Source organism: Ranitomeya variabilis, chromosome 2 (assembly GCF_051348905.1).
Source record: "Ranitomeya variabilis isolate aRanVar5 chromosome 2, aRanVar5.hap1, whole genome shotgun sequence".
In the NCBI taxonomy this organism is placed as follows: Eukaryota; Metazoa; Chordata; class Amphibia; order Anura; family Dendrobatidae; genus Ranitomeya; species Ranitomeya variabilis.
The window spans coordinates 6,993,468-7,018,098 of NC_135233.1; the positions used below are offsets into that span (position 1 = coordinate 6,993,468).

Consider the following 24,631-nt stretch of genomic DNA (forward strand, 5'->3'; position numbering starts at 1 on the left):
ATTAGAAAAGGTGGGGGCCAGGAGCACTCCTCTCTGCAGACCTGTGACCAGGAGACAAAATGGAGTCACGCCAATCTGTGTTAGTATGTCCATCCAAGATGGCGGCTGTTCCCTCATCACAATTAGATACACGGCTCAGCAGTCAGTATCACAGGATAGGATAAGATACACGGCTCAGCAGTCAGTATCACACAGGATAGGATTAGATACACGGCTCAGCAGTCAGTATCACAGGATAGGATAAGATACACGGCTCAGCAGTCAGTATCACACAGGATAGGATTAGATACACGGCTCAGCAGTCAGTATCACAGGATAGGATAAGATACACGGCTCAGCAGTCAGTATCACACAGGACAGGATTAGATACACGGCTCAGCAGCAAGTATCTAATCCTCTCCTATGCACTCCTCTCCCCCCCGCGTGTCTTTCCCCAATGTGGTTTATTATTTTTGTTGTGGGAGATGGGGGAGTCGAGGATTATGCGTTCGATATGGTTTAAAAAAGATTAATAAAGGACTTTATTCTGTCCGAGTCTTTATTTACAATACAAGTATAGGATTAGTAATGGATGGGTGCCTTATAGACGCCTCTCCATTACTAAGCCGTGGGCTTGATGTCACCGGACAATATGAAGGTGACATTAACCCCACAAATATGAACCCCACTTGCTACCGCTACAGGGCAAGTGGAAATTGCCAGGCAAAGCGCCAGAAAAGGCGCATGTAAAAGGCGGCTGAGAGCTGATGTTTGTAGCCTGGGGGGGACAATATCCATGGCCCCTTCCTAGGCTATTAATGTCAGCCCGCAGCTGTCTGCATAGTATTTGATGGTTATTAATTATAGGGGGCTCCACGTCTTTTTTTTTTGGGGGGGGTGTCCCCCATTTTAATAGCCAGTAAAGGCTAAGTATATAGTTGGGAGCGTGTGAGTGTGAGCACACCCTCCCACCCACAGACCAGTACACTGCTCTCCTGAAATACTCTGTGCCCCTGTCACCCTGCTCCTTCCACCATACGTCTCTGACCTACCTAGAGCAGCACAATACCATATGGATCACGTATAATGCCGCTATATATATTTATCACATAATACTCCCATAAAGACCACACATTATGCCGAGATAATTTAAAATAAATAAATAAATATATATATATATATATATATATATATAATATCACACATTATGCCGCCATGTATTGTGTGATCTATGTGACGGTATTATATGTGATCTATATGGCGGTATTATGTGTGGAGTATATGGCGGTATTGTGTGCTTTGTATGGCGGTATTATGTGTGCTCTATATGGCGGTATTATGTGTGCTCTATATGGCGGTATTATGTGTGAAGTATATGGCGGTATTATGTGTGAAGTATATTGCGGTATTGTGTGCTCTGCATGGTGGTATTGTGTGTGCTCTATATGGCGGTATTATGTGTGCTCTATATGGCACTATTATGTGTGCTCTATATGGCGGTATTATGTGTGCTCTATATGGCACTATTATGTGTGCTCTATATGGCGGTATTATGTGAGAACACTATGGCGTCGTTATTTGCGATCTATATGATGGTATTTGAGAACTATAGGACAGTATTATGTGTGCTCTATACGGCGGTATTGTGAGTGATCTATATGGCGGTATTATGTGAGAACACTATGGAAGTATCTTCTGCAGAAAGGGGACCCAATCTAGGGTGGTTCCGGTTGAGCAGCTGCACGCGGGTCTGGGGTAAGAGAGGGGGCAGCATGACCTCCAGTTAGGTGCCTTCAGGGGAGGGCTGGTGAAGAGAGGGGTCTCATGTTTATCGTTACTATATGGCTACATTTCCTTACCAGCATCACCCCGGACTGCGCCTGTCACCTCGCTTTCACACATCGCCAGGACAGGATCTGAGGAGGGGATTGGGGTCTTTGCATGCAGAGTCTGGATCAGAACAGGCCATCAATCCGCAGAAATGTTTCCTGGATTTCTGAGCAGAGGGTCCATCCATGTGTATAAAAGACAGCGCTCTATGTACAATCCCTGGCTGCTCCGCGCACTGAACATGGTGCCCCCCATAGACCAGCACACTGCTCTCCTGAAATACTCTGTGCTGCTGTCACCCTGCTCCCTCCACCATATATCTCCCAGAATCCTTGCTGCCTGCCATCCTCGGTGACTGTCTACTTGTCAGTATAACTTTGCAGTCACCAACAAAATGGCTGCTCACTGTGTTCCTGAATCCTTTCATCCCCTAGCAAACACCAGAAGGGGAGGAGCCATCACACCCGTCAGCAGACTCCGCCCATAATTACTGCAGTGCTGTAATGGGAGATAGTTGTACACTAGGTTTTTGTCAAATTTCATTAGCTGCTCCCCCTAGTGTTTAAAAGTGGAAATTCCAAAACTTTTAAAATTATTTTTCATATTTTACTAAATTAAAAACAAATGATAATATTTTTTAAGAAAATGTAAACATTAATTCTTTACATTTTTTCAATCGCTGGAAAAAAAATTTTTTGATGGCACCTTCCCTTTAACAAGTACTCAGTATTACATTATAACAGCACCCCTCTCCTCTCATACTGCGTGTATCCATGGTTACGACCACTGATACTGTCACAGCTAGTTGCTAGTGGTCGTAACCATGGATACCCAAGGTCCTGCAATGTCTGCAGATGAGGACAGAGACATAGCAAATCAGAAGAACTATACTACATTTCTAAATGGAGGTATTTGCTAATATTATTATTACACCTAATATATTTTATGATAGGATCTTGGAGAAGGGAATACCCCTTTAAATATGCACTTTGTTTCTTTGCATCCTTCTGAGAAGATCCTTGTCATGTTTAACGTTGGCTCTATCTGATACCTCTTCCATAAGGGGATGTGATAACCCCTCGCAGCAAAGCTGGCTGTAAGCTCGTTTGTCTGCAGCAAAAAACGCTGGTCATTATTATTAATGTTGCTCCAGCCGAGAAGCAGCCTGTGCGGAGCGACTTCAGTATGAGGGGGGCCTGCTACAATGTAAGGCTGGGGTCACACATGCGAGTTTTACGGACGTAAGAGCGCAGAAACTACGTGCGTAAAACTCGCATTAAATACGGCACAATGATTCTCAATGGGGCTGCTCCTATCAGCCGTATATTACGGATCCGTAATTTACGGCTTTCTACGGCCGTACAAAATCCCAGCATGCTGCGTTTGTCACCGTATTGCGCAAATAATACGCCAATGAAAGTCTATGGGGGCGAGAAAAATACGGATTCCACACGGACCTGCAGTGTGACCTGCGAGAAATACGCAGCGGTGTTAGTGAAAAGTCGGTAATTCAATTGCCGGCTTCTCATTTCTCCTGCACAAACCCGACAGGATATGAGACATGATTACATACAGTAAACCATCTCATATCCCCTTTTTTTTTTGCATATTCCACACTACTAATGTTAGTAGTGTGTATGTGCAAAATTTCAGCGCTGTAGCTGCTAAAATAAAGGGTTAAATGGCAGAAAAAATTGGCGTGGGCTCCCGCGCAATTTTCTCCGCCAGAGTGGTAAAGCCAGTGACTGAGGGCAGATATTAATAGCCAGGAGAGGGTCCATGGTTATTGGCCCCCCCGTGGCTAAAAACATCTGCCCCCAGCCACCCCAGAAAAGGCACATCTGGAAGATGCGCCTATTCTGGCACTTGGCCACTCTCTTCCCACTCCCGTGTAGCGGTGGGTAATGAAGGGTTAATGTCACCTTGCTATTAGTAAGGTGACATTAAGCCAGATTAATAATGGAGAGGCGTCAATTATGACACCTATCCATTATTAATCCAATAGTACGAAATGATTAATAAAACACACACACATTATTAAAAAGTATTTTAATGAAATAAACACACAGGTTGTTTTAATATTTTATTGCTCTCTCAATCCATTTGCAGGCCCTCGCTTGGCAAAATAATAAACGCACAATATACATACCTTCTGATGTCCTATCACGTCCCACGAGGTAATCCATCTGAAGGGGTTAATTATTTTACAGCCATGAGCTGTGCTAATGCACTCGCTCGTGGTTGTAATTCCCCGGCGAATGAAGGAAATGTAGGTCATTGACCTACATTTCCTTCAGTTGCGGTGATGCGCCCCCTGGTGGATGTTCTCATGAACTGCAGCCTGGGAACTTTTTCCCACGCTCCAGGTCATATGAGGACATCCACCAGGGGGCGCATCACCGCGACTGAAGGAAATGTAGGTCAATGACCTACATTTCCTTCATTCGCCGGGGCTTACAGGCACGGAGCACAGCTGCATTAGCAGGGCTCCTGCTTGTAAATTATTTTAACCCCTTCAGATGGATTACCTCGTGGGACGTGACGGGTCAGCAGAAGGTATGTATATTGTGGGTTTATTGTTTTGCCAAGCGAGGGCCTGCAAATGGATTGAGAGAGCAATAAAATAGTAAAACAACCGCTGTGTTTATTTCATTAAAATACTTTGTAATCATGTGTGTGTGTTTTTTAACCCTTTCAAACAATTGGATTAATAATGGATAGGTGTCATAATTGACGCCTCTCCATTATTAATCTGGCTTAATGTCACCTTACAATAGCAAGGTGGCATTAACCCTTCATTACCCCATATCCCACCGCTACACGGGAGTGGGAAGTGTGGCCAAGTGCCAGAATAGGCGCATCTTCCAGATGTGCCTTTTCTGGGGTGGCTGGGGGCAGATGTTTGTAGCCAGGGGGGCCCAATAACCATGGACCCTCTCCTGGCTATTAATATCTGCCCTCAGTCACTGGCTTTACCATTCTGGCGGAGAAAATTGCGCGGGAGCCCACGCCAATTTTTTCCGCCATTTAACCCTTTATTTTAGCAGCTACAGCGCCCAAATTTTGCACATACACACTACTAACATTAGTAGTGTGGAATATGCAAAAAAAATGGGATATGAGATGGTTTACTGTATGTAATCAAGTCTCATATCCTGTCGGGTTTGGGAAGGAGAAATGAAAAGCCGGCAATTTAATTACCAGCTTTTCACAGATATCGCGCTGTAGTAAATATAAATACAGACTATATATATATGTGTCTCAATGACTAATATATATATATATATATATATATATATATATATATATATATATATATATATATATATATATATATATATATATATACTGTATATATGTTTTCCCGAACATTTGAGCACATAAATCCATTAGATGTCGGTTTTGCAAGCCTGCAAGAAAATCTCGCAGTACGGATGCCATACGGATTACATACGGAGGATGCCATGCGCAAAATACGCTGACACACCCTGCCTACGGATGACATACGGATCACTATTTTGGGAACATTTCTCCGTATTACGGCCGTATTACGGCCGTAAAATACGGACCATATTGTCTTACGCCGAGTGTGACGCCGGCCTAACAGTGACATCGTGATGGTGACAGCAACAAGCAGCTAAGAGAAGTCACCAGCACAATCTGCACATCAGGGATTCTAGAAAGAAAGGTTTGGCTGTAAGTTTTAACGGTGGTTTTGGATAACTGTTCCTCTGAAGTGTGGACAGGGGCGTCTCCTACAAGGGGGGGTGGGTGAGAGTCTCCTACCGAGGGTTGGGGCGATTAGTCTCCTATGGGGGGGGGGGGGTTGGAGCGTCTCCTATGGAGGGGAGCATCTCCTACAGGGGGGGGGGGGGAAGTGTCTCCTATGGAGGGGAGCATCTCCTACAGGGGGGGGGGGGGCGTCTCCTATGGAGGGGAGCATCTCCATCTCCTACGGGGGGGGTGTCGTGTCTCCTACATCAGTCTGTGCTGCACCTGTTGGGGCGCCGTGCTCTAGTCCACCATGCTCCACCTCTCTAGCCCGCCATGCTCCGGCATACGTGTTTTAAGGTTTATTGAAGATTACCAAAGGATTTTAGTAGGCAATGTAGTGTCCAGTGTTAGACAGCTGGGTGTGGGCCCTAGGTCATGGATCTTCCAGCACAACAATCACCTCAAACATAGTTGAACAAGCCCCCAGAAATGGAATGAAACAAAGCACTGGCGAGTTCTGAGGAGGCAGCAATGAGTCCAAGATCCCGGCTGAGAGGAGGAAGAAGAGTCCAAGATCCCAGCTGAGAGGAGGAAGAAGAGTCCAAGATCCCGGCTGAGAGGAGGAAGTAGAGTCCAAGATCCCGGCTGAGAGGAGGAAGTAGATTCCAAGATCCCGGCTGAGAGGAGGAAGAAGAGTCCAAGATCCCGGCTGAGAGGAGGAAGAAGAGTCCAAGATCCCGGCTGAGAGGAGGAAGAAGAGTCCAAGATCCCGGCTGAGAGGAGGAAGTAGAGTCCAAGATCCCGGCTGAGAGGAGGAAGTAGATTCCAAGATCCCGGCTGAGAGGAGGAAGAAGAGTCCAAGATCCTGGCTGAGAGGAGGAAGAAGAGTCCAAGATCCCGGCTGAGAGGAGGAAGAAGAGTCCAAGATCCCGGCTGAGAGGTGGAAGAAGAGTCCAAGATCCCAGCTGAGAGGAGGAAGAAGAGTCCAAGATCCCAGCTGAGAGGAGGAAGAAGAGTCCAAGATCCCGGCTGAGAGGAGGAAGAAGAGTCCAAGATCCCGGCTGAGAGGAGGAAGAAGAGTCCAAGATCCCGGCTGAGAGGAGGAAGAAGAGTCCAAGATCCCGGCTGAGAGGAGGAAGAAGAGTCCAAGATCCCGGCTGAGAGGTGGAAGAAGAGTCCAAGATCCCAGCTGAGAGGAGGAAGAAGAGTCCAAGATGCCGGCTGAGAGGAGGAAGGAGAGTCCAAGATCCCGGCTGAGAGGAAGAAGAGTCCAAGATCCCGGCTGAGAGGTGAAAGAAGAGTCCAAGATCCCGGCTGAGAGGAGGAAGAAGAGTCCAAGATCCCGGCTGAGAGGAGGAAGAAGAGTCCAAGATCCCAGCTGAGAGGAGGAAGAAGAGTCCAAGATCCCAGCTGAGAGGAGGAAGAAGAGTCCAAGATCCCGGCTGAGAGGAAGAAGAGTCCAAGATTCCGGCTGAGAGGTGGTTATAGGAAGCGACTGATTGCAGGTATTTATTCTAACTGGTGCAACCAAATATTAGGTGGAGGGCGCCAACAATTCTGTGAGGCCTATTTTGGGGGTTTGTGTGACATTAGGTCCAATTTGCCGTTTTTAATCACCATTTTGCTTTTCCAATAGACACAAAGGATAAACCTGAGTGTAAAAAAACACGGGGAATGTAATAATGTTCTGGGGGAAATACTTCTGGAACAGTTTCAAGGGTGCCAACACTTTCAGCCATAACTGTACATACACCGATGTAATAACCCTACATACCGCCATACAGTGCACTGTGAGCGAAATATTCTCTTCTATGCCTTATGAACTCCAAATGAATACCGTTCTGTCTCTTAGCCCCACCATCCGCCTGACAGCGGTGTGAGTGGCACTATATTCATCACTCTGCTCACCCCAATGATGCCGGCGATCAGGCGCCTGAACTGATCCCTGCGTCGCTTCTCTCCTTGTTTCTGAGTCGGGTATAGGAGTCTGGAGTCAAACTGCTGCAGAGAGTCGCTGTGGATCTCCGGGATCTGCTCCATCACCACCCGCAGCTCGGGGACCTGAGGACGCTGGAGAGGGAGACAGTTAGGTGGGCGGCCCGAGGGGGGATGGGGCCAGGCCCTGAGCTGGAAGGGGGACGGGGCAAGGCCAAAGGCCGGAAGGGGGACGGGGCCAGGACCGAGGGGGACGGGGCAAGGCAAGAGGCCGGAGGACGGGCAAAGAACCAGGCACGAGGCCGGAGGGGGACGGGACCAGGCACAAGGGGAATGCGGCTGGTGAGGTACGGAAACGCACATAGCTCTTACCAGAGAGCTGTAGATCTGGAAGGCCAGGTTCACCAGGGCGGCATTACAACTTTCGTGCTGTCCATGAATCTGGAGCCCGCGCAGGACATTACTAAAAAAACAGATGGCGGCTTCAGTGGACAAAGAGCTGGAGACCACCTGAGGAGAAGAAGACGACACATGACGGCTTCATCTACACTCCGCTGTGGGGCGATAGTCTTCAGGACACGGCACCTGCTTGAGGAGCGGCCAGCACAGCAGGGAAGCGGCTTTCTGACAGGCGGGGGTGTCCATCCAGTTGAGCGGACTGTAGGCGCTGATCAGCAGAGTGATCGACACGTCCTGAAATAGAGAAGAGCACTGAGCACCGGCGACCCCCGCACAGAGGAGCCCCCCAGATCCCCGCAGAGGAGTTGCTCACCCCCAGACCCCCGCACAGAGGTGCCGCTCGCCCCCAGACCCCCCGCACAGAGGAGCCGCTCGCCCCCAGACCCCCAGCACAGAGGAGCCGTTCGCCCCCAGACCCCCGCACAGAGGAGCCGCTTGCCCACAGACCCCTGCACAGATGAGCACTATGATACACTATGGGGCTGCATTATGCTAAGGGGGTGCATTATACTATGGGGTGCATTATACTAAGGTAAAGCATTATGTTCCTATGGGGCTTCATTATACAATATAGAGGTACATTATACTACTATGGAGGTACATTATACTACTATGGGGTGCATTACACTACTATGGGGGTGTATTATACTCCTATGAGTGTGCATTATACTCCTATGGAGCTGTATTATACACTATGGGGGTGCATTATACTATGGAGGTGTATTATACTCCTATTGGGCTGCACTATACACTATGGATGTGCATTATACTGCTACGGGGCTGCATTATACTCCTATCAGACTGCTTTATACACTATGGGGGAGCATTAAACTTATGGGGCTGCATTATACTACCATGGGGGTGCATTATACTGCTATGAGGCTGCATTATACTGCAATGGGGCTGCATTATACTATGGGGTGCATTATACTGCAAAGGGGGTGTATTATATTATGCGGCTGCATTATATTCCTATGGGGTGCATTATACTGCTATGGGGGTGCATTATATTATGGGGCTGTATTGTACTACTATGGAGGTGCATTATATTATAGGGGTACATTATACTACTATGGGGCTGCATTATACTATGGGTGTGCATTATACCACTATGGGGCTGCATTAAACTATGGGCATGAATTATACCACTATGAGGCTGCATTATACTACCATGAGGCAGCGTTATACCACTATGGGACTGCATTATACCACTATGGGGTTGCATTATACTACTATGGGGTTGCATTATACTATGGGGCTGCATTATGCCGATATGGGGCTGCATTATACCGCTATGGGGCTGCATTATATTGCTATGGGGGTGTATTATACTATGAGGGTGCATTATATCACTATGGGGCTGCATTATACCGCTATGGGGCGCAGTATACAGTTATGAGGCTGCATTATACCGCTATGGGGGTGCATTATCATCCTATGGGGGTGCATTATACTCCTCAGGGGCTGTATTATACACTATGGAGTGCATTATACTATGGGGTGCATTATACTGTTATGGGGCTGCACTATACTATGGGTGTGTATTATACACTATGGTGAGCATTATACTACTATGGGGCTGCATTATACTCCTATGGGGCTGCATTATACTACTATGGAGGTGCATTATACTGCTATGGGGGTGCATTATACCACTATGGGACTGCATTATACCACTATGGGGCTGCATTATACTATGGGGGTGCAATATATCGTTATGGGTCTGCATTATACTACTATATAAGATTATGGGATGCATTATTCTATTTTTTTTTTTTTAAATCAAATTTTTATTTATTTACAAATTGTGTCGAGCGTTACATCTTATTGACAGTAAATTCTTAATGATTAACACAATGTTATGGGGCTTAGGGAAGGGAAGAGGATAGGGGAAATGGTGACATTACAATAACTATCCAATCACATTCTCTATGTGCGAATCTGCAAAATTATTTAATAACCAATTATACCAAATACACCAATTGTTCCATTTTTTATGAAATAGAGCTATATTATTATTAGATGTAGCAATTATCTTTTCTGATAGGCAATTCTCATTTATCAGTGACACGACCTCGGACAGTGAGGGGCATTTGGAGTCTTTCCAGTAACCAGCAATTTTGATTCTTGTAGCTACAATAATATGTACAATCACTGTACGGAACTCATAGGGAAACGAGTCCAAATCAATAGCGAGTAACGCCTGCTGTGCGCTAAGAGTCACCGGTATCCACAGATCTGGAACATCAGGTGATCTATGGCTTCCCACAGACGTCTAATTCTGTCACAACTCCACCATATATGTAGCATGTCTGCACAGGGGTCTCCACACCTCCAGCACGTGTCTGGGGAACTGCGGAACATCCTAGACAATCTACTGGGAGTGAAATACCACCGATATAACAATTTCCTGGCGTTTTCCATGTGGTTCGTACATTTGGATTGAGAAGGCTGCCCCCCCCTCCACTGATCCGGTGTGACTGTGCAGTTTAGGTCTTTTTCCCACTTTTGCAGGTCTGTAGTTAGAGAGGGCAGGGTATTCTCCAACATACAGTCGTAGCTTGTGGACAGCGCCCTAATCTGTGATGTCGGGTCATCAGCAGAGAGTAGAGTTTAGATGGCGGTGCAGGCATCTGTTTTTTGCTTTCAGTTAGGAAATGCCGGATCTGCAAATATTTGTAAAACTCCCTTTCAGGAACATTGTATTTATCTCGCAATGATGTAAAAGTAATTAATTCCTCCCCATCATACAGGTTCCCCAATCGAGGTGGTTTTGAGTAAATTCCAGTTTTTAAGTTTGAGGTCCGGGATGCAATGCTCCAGTGTCTCTATGGGAGCTTTGAGAAATGCAGTTTGTATAATGTATTAGTTTGATGTGCATGGTAAAAAGCTGAGACATTGCAGGTTCTCATCAGATGTTAATTAATTGCTATCCAGAGCCAGTCATCATCATTATTCCACATGAATCATAACTGTTCGAATAATGCGACCCTGTAACAACGGACCACTGAGGGTCATCCCGGGCCACCAATAATGCGGCCCTGTAGTAACGGACCACTGAGGGTCATCCCAGGCCATCAATAATGCGGCCCTGTAGTAACGGACCACCGAGGGGCATCCCAGGCCACCAATAATGCGGCCCTGTAACAACGGACCACTGAGGGTCATCCCGGGCCACCAATAATGCGGCCCTGTAGTAACGGACCACTGAGGGTCATCCCAGGCCATCAATAATGCGGCCCTGTAGTAACGGACCACCGAGGGGCATCCCAGGCCACCAATAATGCAGCCCTGTAGTAACGGACCACTGAGGGGCATCCCAGGCCACCGATAATGCGGCCCTGTAGTAACGGACCACTGAGGGTCATCCCAGGCCATCAATAATGCGGCCCTGTAGTAACGGACCACCGAGGGGCATCCCAGGCCACCAATAATGCGGCCCTGTAACAACGGACCACTGAGGGTCATCCCGGGCCACCAATAATGCGGCCCTGTAGTAACGGACCACTGAGGGTCATCCCAGGCCATCAATAATGCGGCCCTGTAGTAACGGACCACCGAGGGGCATCCCAGGCCACCAATAATGCAGCCCTGTAGTAACGGACCACTGAGGGGCATTCCAGGCCATCAATAATGCGGCCCTGTAGTAACGGACCACCGAGGGGCATCCCAGGCCATCAATAATGCGGCCCTGTAGTAACGGACCACCGAGGGGCATCCCAGGCCACCAATAATGCAGCCCTGTAGTAACGGACCACTGAGGGGCATTCCAGGCCATCAATAATGCGGCCCTGTAGTAACGGACCACCGAGGGGCATCCCAGGCCACCGATAATGCGGCCCTGTAGTAACGGACCACTGAGGGGCATCCCAGGCCATCAATAATGCGGCCCTGTAGTAACGGACCACCGAGGGGCATCCCAGGCCACCGATAATGCGGCCCTGTAGTAACGGACCACTGAGGGGCATCCCAGGCCATCAATAATGCGGCCCTGTAGTAACGGACCACCGAGGGGCATCCCAGGCCACCGATAATGCGGCCCTGTAGTAACGGACCACTGAGGGGCATCCCAGGCCACCGATAATGCGGCCCTGTAGTAACGGACCACTGAGGGGCATCCCAGGCCACCGATAATGCGGCCCTGTAGTAACGGACCACTGAGGGGCATCCCAGGCCACCGATAATGCGGCCCTGTAGTAACGGACCACTGAGGGGCATCCCAGGCCACCAATAATGCGGCCCTGTAGTAACGGACCACTGAGGGGCATCCTGTTATGATCCTAATGGCAAGGATCGCAAGTAGGACTAGCTAAGTAACTAAACCGACTACAAACCCTGGGGAAGTGGTAACTGAATTGACCGCAACCTGATCCTATCCGCAAACAACTATAGGCAGCCGTGGAACGTTACCTGAAAATCCTAGACGTCTCTTCACGGCCTGAGAAACTGACTATTCCTAGAGGGAACGAAAGTCCTCACTTGCCTCAGTGAAATGACCCCAAAGATATAGAATAGCCCCCCACAAATATTAACGGTGAGTTAAGGGGAAAGCACAAACGCAGAGATGAAATTAGATTTAGCAAATGAGGCCCGCTAACACTAGAAAGCAGAAAATAGATAGGGAGCTGTGCGGTCAATTAAAAACCCTATTCAAAATATCCACGCAGAGATCGCTCGAGCCCCCGCACCAACTAACGGTGCGGGGGAAGCAACTCTGTACCCCAGAGCAAACCAGCAGAAGAAATCACATATTAGCAAGCTGGACTAAACTCATCATACACAGAAATCATATTGCAGACTGATGAGCAAAAAATAATTAAACAGAACTTAGCTTCTCCTGAAGAGACTGAAACCGAAGATAATCAGGAGTAATCAGAATAGCACTGAATACATTGACAGCCGGCAACAAGTGGAAGTGAAACAGAGCTAAATAGGAAACTCCCAAGTGAATAACGAGGCAGCTGATCAGCCACAGACCCGCAGGATGACAAACAAAGCCACCAGGGGGAGCCCAAAACAAAAGTCACACAATACCACCTGTGACCACAAGAGGGAGCCTGAAAACAGAGTTCACAACAGTACCCCCCCCCCCTTGAGGAGGGGTCACCGAACCCTCATCAAAACCCCCAGGGCGATCAGGGTGAGCCACATGGAAGGCACGAACCAAATCGGCCGCATGAACATCAGAGGCGACAACCCAGGAATTATCCTCCTGACCATAGCCCTTCCATTTAACCAAATACTGAAGCCTCCGTCTAGAAATACGAGAATCCAAGATCTTCTCCACCACGTATTCCAATTCTCCCTCAACCAGCACAGGGGCAGGAGGCTCAACCGGAGGACCCACAGGCACCACATACCTCCGCAACAACGACTGATGAAACACATTATGAATAGCAAACGATGCTGGGAGGTCCAAACGAAATGACACAGGGTTAAGGACTTCCAAAATCTTATAAGGACCGATAAACCGAGGCTTGAACTTAGGAGAGGAGACCTTCATAGGAACAAAGCGAGTAGACAGCCACACCAAATCCCCAACGCGAAGTCGGGGACCCACACAGCGACGGCGGTTGGCAAAGCGCTGAGCCTTCTCTTGTGACAGCTTCAAATTGTCCACCACATGATTCCAAATCTGATGCAACCTATCCACCACAACATCCACTCCAGGACAGTCAGAAGGCTCCACCTGACCCGAGGAAAAACGAGGATGAAACCCCGAATTACAAAAAAAAGGAGAAACCAAAGTAGCAGAACTAGCCGGATTATTAAGGGCAAACTCAGCCAATGTCAAAAATGTCACCCAGTCGTCCTGATCAGCAGAAACAAAACATCTCAAATAGGTTTCCAAGGTCTGATTAGTTCGTTCGGTTTGGCCATTCGTCTGAGGATGGAAGGCCGACGAAAAAGACAAATCAATGCCCATCTTAGCGCAAAAGGTCCGCCAAAATCTAGACACAAACTGGGATCCTCTGTCGGAAACAATATTTTCAGGGATCCCATGCAAATGAACCACATTTTAAAAAACAGCGGAACCAACTCGGAGGAGGAAGGCAACTTAGGCAAGGGCACCAAATGGACCATCTTAGAAAAACGATCACACACCACCCAGATGACAGACATTCTCTGAGAGACCGGGAGATCCGAAATAAAATCCATGGAAATGTGCGTCCAAGGCCTCTTCGGGACAGGCAAAGGTAACAGCAAACCACTGGCACGAGAACAGCAAGGCTTAGCCCGAGCACAAATTCCACAAGACTGCACAAAGGAACGCACATCCCGCGACAAGGAAGGCCACCAAAAGGACCTGGCCACCAAATCTCTGGTACCAAATATTCCAGGATGGCCCGCCAACACCGAAGAATGAACCTCGGAAATAACTCTGCTGGTCCATCTATCCGGGACAAACAGTCTCTCCGGTGGACAACGGTCAGGTCTATCCGCCTGAAACTCCTGCAGCACTCGTCGCAAATCTGGGGAGATGGCAGACAAAATCACCCCTTCTCTGAGAATACCAGCCGGCTCTGAATCTCCAGGAGAGTTAGGCACAAAACTCCTAGAAAGAGCATCAGCCTTTACATTCTTCAAACCAGGCAGGTACGAGACCACGAAATCAAAACGAGAGAAAAACAACGACCAACGAGCCTGTCTAGGATTCAGCCGCTTGGCCGACTCGAGATAAATCAGATTCTTGTGATCAGTCAAGACCACCACACGATGCTTAGCTCCCTCGAGCCAATGTTGCCACTCCTCAAATGCCCACTTCATAGCCAACAACTCCCGATTACTGACATCATAATTCCGCTCGGCAGGCGAAAACTTTCTTGAAAAGAAAGTGTTGAGGAGAGCCATAAGATCAAATACTTAATTAACCTCAACACATAAGGTAATTGAGGGAAGCAACCCATAACATGTATTGTTTAACCTTACATAAGTTTTCCTCAGACAAAGTAAGACACTTAAGATGGCTGCCATCTCCTCTACCAGAGCCGTGTGCTCTGGTATCCAAGATGAACAATGAAGACACTGAAGATGGCCGCCATTTCCTGTATCTGCATGCCGTGTGGTCTGGTATCCAAGATGACGCCCACCCTGATGACCTCATGGATCCACCCACAGTGACGCCCACCCTGATGACCTCACGGACCAACCCACCCTGATGACCTCATGGATCCGCCCATGGACTTGCTCATGCCCAACCCACTAACCAATGGAATACATCCGATCACTCCCATTTTAGAGCTAACCGAGCCCCCTTACAGGAGATATATAACATTGTGTTTGACTAATAAACTCCCCTTCTTGGAGCTGAGCCACACATTGATCAAGGAGAGTTACAGCTGACTGTGTCTGGTGTATTTCTTTAGTGCACATGATCAATATCCATTAGGCCAGGAGTAGGCAACTAGAGAATTGAACATTTTATTAATTGTTCAACCCTAATAAAAGCACATGGCTTCATCACAGAGCCATCGGCGCTTCTCTGCGACAAAACTGCCCCCGCTCCAATCTCGGAAGCATCAAACTCGACCTGGAAAGGAAGAGAGACATCTGGCTGACATAAGACCGGAGCCGAAGAAAACCGGCGCTTCAGCTCCCGAAAGGCCTCCACAGCCGCAGGAGACCAGTTAGTAACATCAGAACCTTTCTTGGTCAAATCCGTCAAAGGCTTAACAACACCAGAAAAATTAGCGATGAAGCGACGGTAAAAATTAGCAAAACCCAAGAACTTCTGAAGACTCTTAACAGATGTAGGCTGCGTCCAGTCATGAATAGCCTGAACCTTGACTGGGTCCATCTCAATAGTAGAAGGAGAAAAAATGAAACCCAAAAAAGAAACCTTCTGGACTCCAAAAAGACATTTTGAGCCCTTCACAAATAAAGAATTGGCACGCAGGACCTGAAACACCATCCTGACCTGCTTAACATGGGACTCCCAATCATCAGAAAAAAACAGAATATCATCCAGATACACAATCATAAATTTATCCAGATATTCGCGGAAGATGTCGTGCATAAAAGACTGAAAGACAGAAGGAGAGTTAGAAAGTCCAAAAGGCATCACCAAGTACTCAAAATGGCCTTCAGGCGTATTAAATGCAGTTTTCCATTCATCACCCTGTTTTATACGCACAAGGTTATACGCACCACGAAGATCTATCTTGGTGAACCAACTAGACCCCTTAATGCGAGCAAACAGATCAGATAACAATGGCAAAGGATACTGAAATTTGACCGTGATTTTATTTAGAAGGCGATCATCAATACAAGGTTTCAGAGAACCATCCTTCTTAGCCACAAAAAAGAACACAGCACCAAGAGGGGAGGAGGAGGGGCGAATAAGTCCTTTCTCCAAAGACTCCTTTATATAACTCCGCATGGCAGCATGCTCCGGCACTGACAAATTGAAAAGTCGTCCCTTAGGAAACTTACTACCAGGAATCAAATTTATAGCACAATCACAATCCCTATGAGGAGGTAGAGAACTGAGTTTGGGCACATCAAATACATCCTGGTAGTCTGACAAAAACGCAGGGACTTCAGAAGGAGTGGATGAAGCAATTGACACCACAGGAGCGTCGCCATGAATTCCCTGACAACCCCAACTTGACACAGACATTGCTTTCCAATCCAGGACTGGATTATGAGTCTGCAACCATGGCAGACCCAACACGACAACATCATGCAAATTATGCAGCACAAGAAAGCGAATCACCTCCTGATGAACAGGAGTCATGCACATGGTCACTTGTGTCCAGTACTGAGGTTTATTCGTAGCCAATGGCGTAGCATCAATTCCCCTTAGTGGAATAGGGAATTTTAAAGGCTCCAAAACAAAACCACAGCGCCTGGCAAATGACAAGTCCATCAGACTCAGGGCAGCACCTGAATCTACAAAAGCCATAACCGGGTAAGATGACAAGGAACAAATCAGGGAAACAGACAAAATGAACTTAGGCTGTAAAGTACCAATGGTGACAGATTTATCAACCTTTTTTTTGCGCTTAGAGCATGCTGAAATAACATGAGCTGAGTCACCACAGTAAAAGCACAACCCATTTTGCCGTCTATAATTTTGCCGTTCACTTCTGGTCAGAATTCTATCACATTGCATAGACTCAGGTGTCTGTTCAGAAGACACTGCCAAATAGTGCGCAGGTTTGCGCTCCCGCAAACGCCGATCAATCTGAATGGCCAGAGTCATTGACTCATTCAGACCTGCAGGCGTAGGGAACCCCACCATGACATTCTTAATGGCCTCAGAAAGACCTTTTCTGAAATTTGCAGCCAGGGCACACTCATTCCACTGAGTAAGCACCGACCATTTCCGAAATTTCTGGCAGTACACCTCTGCTTCATCTTGCCCCTGAGAGAGGGCCAACAAAGCTTTTTCAGCCTGGTTCTCAAGATTAGGTTCCTCATAGAGCAATCCAAGGGCCAGAAAAAACGCATCCACACTGAGCAATGCAGGATCCCCTGGCGCCAATGCGAAGGCCCAATCTTGAGGGTCACCACGCAAGAAAGAAATTATAATTTTAACTTGCTGAACGGAATCACCAGAGGAACGAGGTTTCAAAGAAAGAAACAATTTACAATTGTTCTTAAAATTCAGGAACCTAGATCTATCTCCAGAAAACAACTCCGGAATAGGTATTCTAGGCTCTGACATAGGACTGTGAACAACAAAATCCTGAATACTTTGTACCCTTGCAGCAAGATGATCTACACTGGAGGCCAAATCTGAATATCCATATCAGCAGCTGAGTTCAGAGCCACACCAAGATTAAGAGGAGGAGAGAAGCTAGACACACAGCAGCTAGACACACGGCAAAAAAACAAAAAAAATTCTCAAGGCTTCTTTTCTCCTGCTTCTGCCATGCAATTAACACTTTACTGCCGGCTGTACTGTTATGATCCTAATGGCAAGGATCGCAAGTAGGACTAGCTAAGTAACTAAACCGACTACAAACTCTGGGGAAGTGGTATCTGGATTGACCGCAACCTGATCCTATCCGCAAACAACTATAGGCAGCCGTGGAACGTTACCTGAAAATCCTAGAAGTCTCTTCACGGCCTGAGAAACTGACTATTCCTAGAGGGAACGAAAGTCCTCACTTGCCTCAGTGAAATGACCCCAAAGATATAGAATAGCCCCCCACAAATATTAACGGTGAGTTAAGGGGAAAGCACAAACGCAGAGATGAAATTAGATTTAGCAAATGAGGCCCGCTAACACTAGAAAGCAGAAAATAGATAGGGAACTGTGCGGTCAATTAAAAACCCTATTCAAAATATCCACGCAGAGATCGCTCGAGCCCCCGCACCAACTAACGGTGCGGGGGAAGCAACTCTGTACCCCAGAGCAAACCAGCAGAAGAAATCACATATTAGCAAGCTGGACTAAACTCATCATACACAGAAATCATATTGCAGACTGATGAGCAAAAAATAATTAAACAGAACTTAGCTTCTCCTGAAGAGACTGAAACCGAAGATAATCAGGAGTAATCAGAATAGCACTGAGTACATTGACAGCCGGCAACAAGTGGAAGTGAAACAGAGCTAAATAGGAAACTCCCAAGTGAATAACGAGGCAGCTGATCAGCCACAGACCCGCAGGATAACAAACAAAGCCACCAGGGGGAGCCCAAAACAAAAGTCACACAATACCACCTGTGACCACAAGAGGGAGCCTGAAAACAGAGTTCACAACAGCATCCCAGGCCACCAATAATGCGACCCTGTAGTAACGGACCACTGAGGGGCATCCCAGGCCACCAATAATGCGGCCCTGTAGTAACGGACCACTGAGGGGCATCCCAGGCCACCAATAATGCAACCCTGTAGTAACGGACCACTAAGGGGCATCCCAGGCCACCAATAATGCGGCCCTGTAGTAACGGACCACTGAGGGACATCCCAAGCCACCAATAATGCGGCCCTGTAGTAACGGACCACTGAGGGACATCCCAGGCCATCAATAATGCGGCCCTGTAGTAACGGACCACTGAGGGACATCCCAGGCCACCAATAATGCGGCCCTGTAGTAACGGCCCACTGAGGGACATCCCAGGCCATCAATAATGCGGCCCTGTAGTAACGGCCCACTGAGGGACATCCCAGGCCATCAATAATGCGGCCCTGTAGTAACGGACCACTGAGGGACATCCCAGGCCACCAATAATGCGGCCCTGTAGTAACGGACCACTGAGGGACATCCCAGGCCACCAATAATGCAGCCCTGTAGTAACGGAACACTGTGGGGCATCCTAGGCCACCGATAATGTGGCCCTGTAGTAACGGACCACTGAGGGGCATCCCAGGCCATCAATAATGCGGCCCTGTAGTAACGGACCACACTCGGGGACATCCCAGGCCACCAATAATGCGGCCCTGTAGTAACGGACCACTGAGGGACATCCCAGGCCATCAATAATGCGGCCGTGTAGTAACGGACCACACTCGGGGACATCCCAGGCCACCAATAATGCGGCCCTGTAGTAACGGACCACTGAGGGGCATCCCAGGCCACCAATAATGCAGCCCTGTAGTAACGGACCACTGAGGGGCATCCTAGGCCACCGATAATGTGGCCCTGTAGTAACGGACCACTGAGGGGCATCCCAGGCCACCAATAATGCAGCCCTGTAGTAGCGGACCACTGAGGGGCATCCCAGGCCACCAATAATGCAGCCCTGTAGTAGCGGACCACTGAGGGGCATCCCAGGCCACCAATAATGCGACCCTGTAGTAACGGACCACTGAGGGGCATTCCAGGCCACCAATAATGCGGCCCTGTAGTAACGGACCACTGAGGGACATCCCAGGCCACCAATAATGCGGTCCTGTAGTAACGGACCACTGAGGGACATCCCAGGCCACCAATAATGCGGCCCTGTAGTAACGGACCACTGAGGGACATCCCAGGCCACCAATAATGCGGCCCTGTAGTATCGGACCACTGAGGGGCATCCCAGGCCACCGATAATGCGACCCTGTAGTAACGGACCACTGAGGGACATCCCAGGCCACCGATAATGCGACCCTGTAGTAACGGACCACTGAGGGACATCCCAGGCCACCGATAATGCAGCCCTGTAATAATGGACCACATTCGGGGACATCCCAGGCCACCAATAATGCGACCCTGTAGTAACGGACCACTGAGGGGCATCCCAGGCCACCAATAATGCGGCCCTGTAGTAACGGACCACACTCGGGGACATCCCAGGCCACCAATAATGCGGCCCTGTAGTAACGGACCACTGAGGGGCATCCCAGGCCACCAATAATGCAGCCCTGTAGTAACGGACCACTGAGGGGCATCCTAGGCCATTGATAATGTGGCCCTGTAGTAACGGACCACTGAGGGGCATCCCAGGCCACCGATAATGCAGCCCTGTAGTAACGGACCACTGAGGGGCATCCCAGGCCACCGATAATGCGACCCTGTAGTAACGGACCACTGAGGGGCATCCCAGGCCACCAATAATGCGGCCCTGTAGTAACGGACCACACTCGGGGACATCCCAGGCCACCAATAATGCGGCCCTGTAGTAACGGACCACTGAGGGGCATCCCAGGCCACCAATAATGCAGCCCTGTAGTAACGGACCACTGAGGGGCATCCTAGGCCATTGATAATGTGGCCCTGTAGTAACGGACCACTGAGGGGCATCCCAGGCCACCAATAATGCAGCCCTGTAGTAGCGGACCACTGAGGGGCATCCCAGGCCACCAATAATGCGACCCTGTAGTAACGGACCACTGAGGGGCATTCCAGGCCACCAATAATGCGGCCCTGTAGTAACGGACCACTGAGGGACATCCCAGGCCACCAATAATGCGGTCCTGTAGTAACGGACCACTGAGGGACATCCCAGGCCACCAATAATGCGGCCCTGTAGTAACGGACCACTGAGGGACATCCCAGGCCACCAATAATGCGGCCCTGTAGTATCGGACCACTGAGGGGCATCCCAGGCCACCGATAATGCGACCCTGTAGTAACGGACCACTGAGGGACATCCCAGGCCACCGATAATGCGACCCTGTAGTAACGGACCACTGAGGGACATCCCAGGCCACCGATAATGCAGCCCTGTAATAATGGACCACATTCGGGGACATCCCAGGCCACCAATAATGCGACCCTGTAGTAACGGACCACTGAGGGGCATCCCAGGCCACCAATAATGCGGCCCTGTAGTAACGGACCACACTCGGGGACATCCCAGGCCACCAATAATGCGGCCCTGTAGTAACGGACCACTGAGGGGCATCCCAGGCCACCAATAATGCAGCCCTGTAGTAACGGACCACTGAGGGGCATCCTAGGCCATTGATAATGTGGCCCTGTAGTAACGGACCACTGAGGGGCATCCCAGGCCACCGATAATGCAGCCCTGTAGTAACGGACCACTGAGGGGCATCCCAGGCCACCGATAATGCGACCCTGTAGTAACGGACCACTGAGGGGCATCCCAGGCCACCAATAATGCGGCCCTGTAGTAACGGACCACACTCGGGGACATCCCAGGCCACCAATAATGCGGCCCTGTAGTAACGGACCACTGAGGGGCATCCCAGGCCACCAATAATGCGGCCCTGTAGTAACGGACCACTGAGGGGCATCCTAGGCCACCGATGTGGCCCTGTAGTAACGGACCACTGAGGGGCATCCTAGGCCACCGATAATGTGGCCCTGTAGTAACGGACCACTGAGGGACATCCCAGGCCACCAATAATGCGGCCCTGTAGTAACGGACCACTGAGGGGCATCCCAAGCCACCAATAATGCGGCCCTGTAGTAACGGACCACTGAGGGGCATCCCAGGCCACCAATAATGCGGCCCTGTAGTAACGGACCACTGAGGGGCATCCCAGGCCACCAATAATGCGGCCCTGTAGTAACGGACCACTGAGGGGCATCCCAAGCCACCAATAATGCGGCCCTGTAGTAACGGACCACTGAGGGGCATCCCAGGCCACCAATAATGCGGCCCTGTAGTAACGGACCACACTCGGGGACATCCCAGGCCACCAATAATGCGGCCCTGTAGTAACGGACCACTGAGGGGACATCCCAGGCCACCAATAATGCGGCCCTGTAGTAACGGACCACTGAGGGGCATCCCAGGCCACCAATAATGCGGCCCTGTAGTAACGGACCACTGAGGGGCATCCCAGGCCACCAATAATGCGGCCCTGTAGTAACGGACCACTGAGGGGCATCCCAAGCCACCAATAATGCGGCCCTGTAGTAACGGACCACTGAGGGGCATCCCAAGCCACCAATAATGCGGCCCTGTAGTAACGGACCACTGAGGGGCATCCCAAGCCACCAATAATGCGGCCCTGTAGTAACGGACCACTGAGGGGCATCCCAGGCCACCAATAATGCGGCCCTGTAGTAACGGACCACTGAGGGGCATCCCAGGCCACCAATAATGCGGCCCTGTAGTAACGGACCACACTCGGGGACATCCCAGGCCACCAATAATGCGGCCCTGTAGTAACGGACCACTGAGGGGCATCCCAGGCCACCAATAATGCGGCCCTGTAGTAACGGACCATACTCGGGGACATCCCAGGCCACCAATAATGCGGCCCTGTAGTAACGGACCACACTCGGGGACATCCCAGGCCACCAATAATGCGGCCCTGTAGTAACGGACCATACTCGGGGACATCCCAGGCCACCAATAATGCGGCCCTGTAGTAACGGACCACTGAGGGGCATCCCAGGCCACCAATAATGCGGCCCTGTAGTAACGGACCATACTCGGGGACATCCCAGGCCACCAATAATGCGGCCCTGTAGTAACGGACCACTGAGGGGCATCCCAGGCCACCAATAATGCGGCCCTGTAGTAACGGACCATACTCGGGGACATCCCAGGCCACCAATAATGCGGCCCTGTAGTAACGGACCACACTCGGGGACATCCCAGGCCACCAATAATGCGGCCCTGTAGTAACGGACCACTGAGGGGCATCCCAGGCCACCGATAATGCAGCCCTGTAGTAACGGACCACTGAGGGGCATCCCAGGCCACCGATAATGCGACCCTGTAGTAACGGACCACTGAGGGGCATCCCAGGCCACCAATAATGCGGCCCTGTAGTAACGGACCACACTCGGGGACATCCCAGGCCACCAATAATGCGGCCCTGTAGTAACGGACCACTGAGGGGCATCCCAGGCCACCAATAATGCGGCCCTGTAGTAACGGACCACTGAGGGGCATCCTAGGCCACCGATGTGGCCCTGTAGTAACGGACCACTGAGGGGCATCCTAGGCCACCGATAATGTGGCCCTGTAGTAACGGACCACTGAGGGACATCCCAGGCCACCAATAATGCGGCCCTGTAGTAACGGACCACTGAGGGGCATCCCAAGCCACCAATAATGCGGCCCTGTAGTAACGGACCACTGAGGGGCATCCCAGGCCACCAATAATGCGGCCCTGTAGTAACGGACCACTGAGGGGCATCCCAGGCCACCAATAATGCGGCCCTGTAGTAACGGACCACTGAGGGGCATCCCAAGCCACCAATAATGCGGCCCTGTAGTAACGGACCACTGAGGGGCATCCCAGGCCACCAATAATGCGGCCCTGTAGTAACGGACCACACTCGGGGACATCCCAGGCCACCAATAATGCGGCCCTGTAGTAACGGACCACTGAGGGGACATCCCAGGCCACCAATAATGCGGCCCTGTAGTAACGGACCACTGAGGGGCATCCCAGGCCACCAATAATGCGGCCCTGTAGTAACGGACCACTGAGGGGCATCCCAGGCCACCAATAATGCGGCCCTGTAGTAACGGACCACTGAGGGGCATCCCAAGCCACCAATAATGCGGCCCTGTAGTAACGGACCACTGAGGGGCATCCCAAGCCACCAATAATGCGGCCCTGTAGTAACGGACCACTGAGGGGCATCCCAGGCCACCAATAATGCGGCCCTGTAGTAACGGACCACTGAGGGGCATCCCAGGCCACCAATAATGCGGCCCTGTAGTAACGGACCACTGAGGGGCATCCCAGGCCACCAATAATGCGGCCCTGTAGTAACGGACCACTGAGGGGCATCCCAGGCCACCAATAATGCGGCCCTGTAGTAACGGACCACTGAGGGGCATCCCAGGCCACCAATAATGCGGCCCTGTAGTAACGGACCACACTCGGGGACATCCCAGGCCACCAATAATGCGGCCCTGTAGTAACGGACCACTGAGGGGCATCCCAGGCCACCAATAATGCGGCCCTGTAGTAACGGACCATACTCGGGGACATCCCAGGCCACCAATAATGCGGCCCTGTAGTAACGGACCACACTCGGGGACATCCCAGGCCACCAATAATGCGGCCCTGTAGTAACGGACCATACTCGGGGACATCCCAGGCCACCAATAATGCGGCCCTGTAGTAACGGACCACTGAGGGGCATCCCAGGCCACCAATAATGCGGCCCTGTAGTAACGGACCACTGAGGGGCATCCCAGGCCACCAATAATGCGGCCCTGTAGTAACGGACCACTGAGGGGCATCCCAAGCCACCAATAATGCGGCCCTGTAGTAACGGACCACTGAGGGGCATCCCAGGCCACCAATAATGCGGCCCTGTAGTAACGGACCACACTCGGGGACATCCCAGGCCACCAATAATGCGGCCCTGTAGTAACGGACCACTGAGGGGACATCC

The 24,631-nt window shown here is 50.1% G+C and overlaps 1 protein-coding gene across 2 annotated transcripts in view; it reads right to left on the reverse strand.

Annotated features, from left to right (window-relative positions):
* The window catches only part of XPO5 (exportin 5), an 87,226-nt gene that overhangs the window by 16,612 nt on the left and 45,983 nt on the right, over positions 1–24,631 (reverse strand). For both annotated transcript variants that reach the window (XM_077281920.1, XM_077281919.1), the window contains exons 29-31: positions 8,044–8,151; positions 7,831–7,968; positions 7,432–7,593 (exon numbers count right to left, since the gene is read on the reverse strand). In XM_077281920.1, the coding sequence (XP_077138035.1) occupies positions 7,432–7,593; positions 7,831–7,968; positions 8,044–8,151 (408 nt within the window). The remainder of the gene's footprint in view (positions 1–7,431; positions 7,594–7,830; positions 7,969–8,043; positions 8,152–24,631) is intronic.